The 4,216-nt window shown below is 50.7% G+C and overlaps 1 protein-coding gene across 1 annotated transcript; it reads left to right on the top strand.

Annotated features, from left to right (window-relative positions):
• Positions 1–360: 360 nt before the first annotated feature.
• zgc:112294 (transmembrane protein 17A) lies at positions 361–3,002 on the top strand. The gene is made up of 4 exons (XM_060066079.1): positions 361–652; positions 1,290–1,396; positions 2,001–2,114; positions 2,639–3,002. Exons 1-4 carry the CDS (start codon positions 526–528, stop codon positions 2,963–2,965), a joined length of 675 nt encoding a protein of 224 aa, XP_059922062.1. The 5' UTR covers positions 361–525; the 3' UTR covers positions 2,966–3,002.
• The last annotated feature ends 1,214 nt before the right edge of the window (positions 3,003–4,216 follow it).

Below are 4,216 nucleotides of genomic sequence, written 5' to 3'. Positions count from 1 at the left end.
TGCGTGTATATGCGTTTGGAGTGTAGTTGTGCGGGCGTGCGTGTGCGTGCGTGTATGAACAGTGGCGTAAATATCGACTGGCCAATACGAAACTCTAAACCCTTAACAATGGTTAAAGAGTAATTTAATAAGTAGGCCCACTGCATTAACTGAATATGACCTATTTGTGTATCGATCAACAAAGTATACGTAGGCCTACGTACAGATTGTCCAAGGGATGATAACAACGCCCCAATACAATTTTCAATATAGGCAAACACTTCAATGAACTAAACTTCTAGTAACTAGTGCTGGTTGAGGTTAATCTGCAGCCGGCCTCCTGTCAGATAATCTGATTATCACTGTGCGTGCGTGTGCGCGCGCACGTGTGTGTGAATCTATGCATGTGCATGTTTGTGTGTGTGTGTCTGGGTCTGTGTGACATCAACGAGGATTATCAGAAGGCGGGCGGATATCGAGGGAGTGACACATGGCTCCCTAACACAGCACCCAGCTCCGGGTCGGTACCGTCCGGTCGTCACCGTCATGCCGGTGTTCTTCTCCCCCGGGCCGCAGACGCTGCGCGCCGGGCTGTCCTACGTCGGGAGCGCCGTGTTCGCCAACAACCGCACGACGGACAGCGACGTGGCCCAGGAGCAGGACGACAGATCAGGTTCGCACCGTTCGTCCCGTGTAGCCTACCTGACCCGCGGGACCTTCCTGAGATCCACGGTTTGCGCTTTGCAACTAACAGAATTTTAACAGGCGAGATCGGGATGGTCTCTCCACAGAGGGGCTAATAACAATACTACTACTACTTGATAATAATAATGACAATTATTATTATTATAATAACCAATGCCATACAAAAACGGGATCACAGACTATTTCCCTATAATTAGTTGTACGATTAAATGCCAATCAGGCCTAGGTCTACTAGACCGTGAGATGTGTAATCGAAGAGATACAGTCAGACAGCTTTGTAATGGAAGAGATAAAGTCAGACAGCTTGATAATCGAAGACATACAGTCAGACGTCTTGATAATGGAAGAGATACAGTCAGACAGCTTGGTAATGGAAGAGATACAGTAAGACTGTGTGCTAATGGAAGAGATACAGTAAGACTGTGGTAATGTGGAAGAGATACAGTCAGACCACTAGGTAATGAAGATATACAGTCAGACTGTGTTGTAATGGAAGAGATACAGTCAGACTGCGTGGTAACTGAAGAGATACAGTCAGACGACTCAGACCACTAGATAATGAAGAGAGACAGTAACGGTAATGGCCTCTTGTGTCTCCACTCCAGCGGTCCACGAGCTGGTGTCCCACCTGCCGCTCCAGATGCTGCTCTACTTCAACATGTTCTACTTCCCCTGCTGGTGGGCGTCCGCTGTGGCCATGCTCCACCTCAAGGTAACCTAGTTAGTACTCTAGTTAGTACTGCTAGTACTCTAGTTAGTACTGTTAGTACTCTAGTTAGTACTTTAGTTAGTCAGTCAGAGAGGGAGCTATAAAGGGCTGATTACTGACCCACGTCACGCAACGCGATGACCACGCAGACGCTTCGACGCAATCCGGAAGCTGGTGGACGGTGGGCGCAAGCGGTGGACGCAAGGAGGGTCCGCAAGGAGGGTCCGCAAGGAGGGTCCGCAAGGACGGGGTCCCCCTCGCGTTGCGTGAACGTGGGACCATAATCAGCCCTTGAGTTAGTTTCTTGAATGAGTTGTCACTTGTACTTACATCGCTGTGCACTGCTTCTATAAAACCCATGTCTAGTTGTGTCGTATACAATCCACTATAAGTCTGACTTTCACGTTCTATGTACGTCTTGTTGATGGTGTGTGTGTGTGTGTGTGTGTGTGTGTGTGTGTGTGTGTGTGTGTGTGTGTGTGTGTGTGTGTGTGTGTGTGTGTGTGTGTGTGTGTGTGTGTGTGTGTGTGTGTGTGCGTGCGTGCGTGCGTGCGTGCGTGCGTGCGTGCGTGTGTGTGTGTGTGTGTGTGCGCGCGTGCGCGTGCAGCTCTGCCTGCTCCCAGGGTACTACCAGGCCCTGCTGGTCACCGGGGTGATCCTGCTGACCGCCATCGAGGCGTCACGGCTCTACCTGGGCTGGGTGGGGAACCTCACGGAGCAGGTACCTCCAGGCTGCTCTCCCTCAGGTCCTCCAGGGTCTACACACCTCTGAAGGATAAGTCCCGCCTCCGAGGCTCCGGCTCCCTCGCTCAAATGTCTATGGGAAATAACATGGGTTTTTATTAATTGTGTGTGTGTGTGTGTGTGTGTGTGTGTGTGTGTGTGTGTGTCCCATTGGTGACAGGCTGTGAATATTGACGTGAACAATTGAGCTGGTGATTTTCATCTTCACAACACACACACTTTTAACATGTTCTCGCTCTCCCTACCCCCTCTCTTCTTCACTCACTTCCTTCCTTTCTTTCTTGCCTTTATGTTTCCCTCCCCCCTCTCCCCCCTCTCTTTCCCCCCCTCTTGTTCTCACCCTCTCTCTCTCTCTCTCTCTCTCTCTCTCTCTCTCTCTATCCCCTTCTTGTTCCCCCCCCTCTCTCACCCTCTCTGTCTCTCACCCTCTCTCTCTCTCTCTCTCCCCCTCTCTCTCTCTCTCTCTCTCCCCCTCCCTCTCTCTCCCCCTCCCCCCCCCAGGTACCAGAGCTGGCTGCGTTCTGGCTGCTGTCCGTCTCCTTCCAGCTGCCCGTGCTGCTCTTCTTCCTGACGGACGCCGCCATCCTGATCCTGCCCCTGGAGCGGGCGGTGCACGGCGTCCTCCTGCTCCTCCTGCTGGCCCAGATCGCCTGCTCCTTCCTGGCCCTGCGCGCCATGACCCGCAAGCTCACGCTGCTCTTCCACCTGCGGCAGATCGGGGAGGTGGAGAGCCCCCGCCCCCGGCACCACCAGCTCCCCCCGCTGGGCCCGCTGCCCCCCCACCCCCGCAGCGTCCTGCCCATGACCGGGGACCCCCGTCGGAGGTGACGGAGGAGGAGGAGGGCGGGGGTGGATGATCTGGTGATGGTGGATGATCTGGTGATGGGGAGGGTGGGGTAGATGATCTGGTGATGGGGAGGGTGGGGGTGGATGATCTGGTGATGGGGAGGGTGGGGGTAGATGATCTGGTGATGGGAGGGTGGGGGTGGATGATCTGGTGATGGGGAGGGTGGGGAAGATGATCTAGTGATGGGGAGGGTGGGGTAGATGATCTGGTGATGGGAGGGTGGGGGTGGATGATCTAGTGATGGGGAGGGTGGGGGTGATGATCTGGTGATGGGGAGGGTGGGGAAGATGATCTAGTGATGGGGAGGGTGGGGTAGATGATCTGGTGATGGGGAGGGTGGGGGTGATGATCTGGTGATGGGGAGGGTGGGGGTGGATGATCTGGTGATGGGGAGGGTGGGGGTGATGATCTAGTGATGGGGAGGGGGGTGGGGGTGGATGGATGAAGGTGAATGGGACACACGCATCAACTGCCTACCTTTTGATCAAAGAATAAAATCTATTCAAAAGAACGTATTTTTGATCTTATATGAAGCTGATAAAAGATAAAGAATAAAGTTGCATTTTTTTTTTACCCATTTCTGACGCATTGACTTTCACTTGCTGCTTCTTGGATGTAAAACGCAGACAGCACACTGTTGGTATTGAGGAACGATGGTGATTGACTGAACAGTCGATCACCATCGAACAGTCCCACCTAGTGGACATATTAGGCCAGTGCAGTCAGTAGCTCTGGGGCATATCGATGGTTTGGTCAAATAAAATAAGTAAATAAATACCTAGCTATATAAATATATACATATATGAGTAATGATTCAAGGTTAAGTTTAGGTGTAAAATTAAGGATGTTATGATATACAGACATTTTTTAGTCTAGGAGTAGAAAAACACATGTTCCTAAACTTCAAACACTGGATTAGCATATTTAAGAGCGTCCCAATAACCCACCACATCTGTCCGCATCAAGTACCGAATCTGAATAAACATATAATATGCCTCAAAATATTTAATCTGAATTAACATTTATCGGTCCCTCCACATCAAGTAGCTACTTAATCTGAATAAACATAGCTATTTCTGTCCTCCAAATAGGGCTAACCCTAGCTCTTTGCACAAAGTACTGATTCTTATTAAATATTCCTAGTACTGTCCTCAAATCTGATTAAACATATCAAGCTCTTTCCCAAAAAAATACTGAATCTGATTGAACATATCAAGGTCTGTCCAAAGCAA

This window comes from Gadus macrocephalus, chromosome 11 (assembly GCF_031168955.1).
Source record: "Gadus macrocephalus chromosome 11, ASM3116895v1".
Classification (NCBI taxonomy): Eukaryota; Metazoa; Chordata; class Actinopteri; order Gadiformes; family Gadidae; genus Gadus; species Gadus macrocephalus.
This window is presented reverse-complemented; position numbering and strand designations above follow the sequence as displayed.

Excerpts from the sequence above, each read along its gene's own strand:
- zgc:112294 (XM_060066079.1), top strand. The coding sequence starts at position 526 with ATGCCGGTGTTCTTCTCCCCCGGGCCGCAGACGCTGCGCGCCGGGCTG. Across the intron at positions 1,397-2,000 it reads TGGCCATGCTCCACCTCAAG|CTCTGCCTGCTCCCAGGGTA; the intron begins GTAACCTAGTTA and ends GTGCGCGTGCAG. Across the intron at positions 2,115-2,638 it reads TGGGGAACCTCACGGAGCAG|GTACCAGAGCTGGCTGCGTT; the intron begins GTACCTCCAGGC and ends TCCCCCCCCCAG.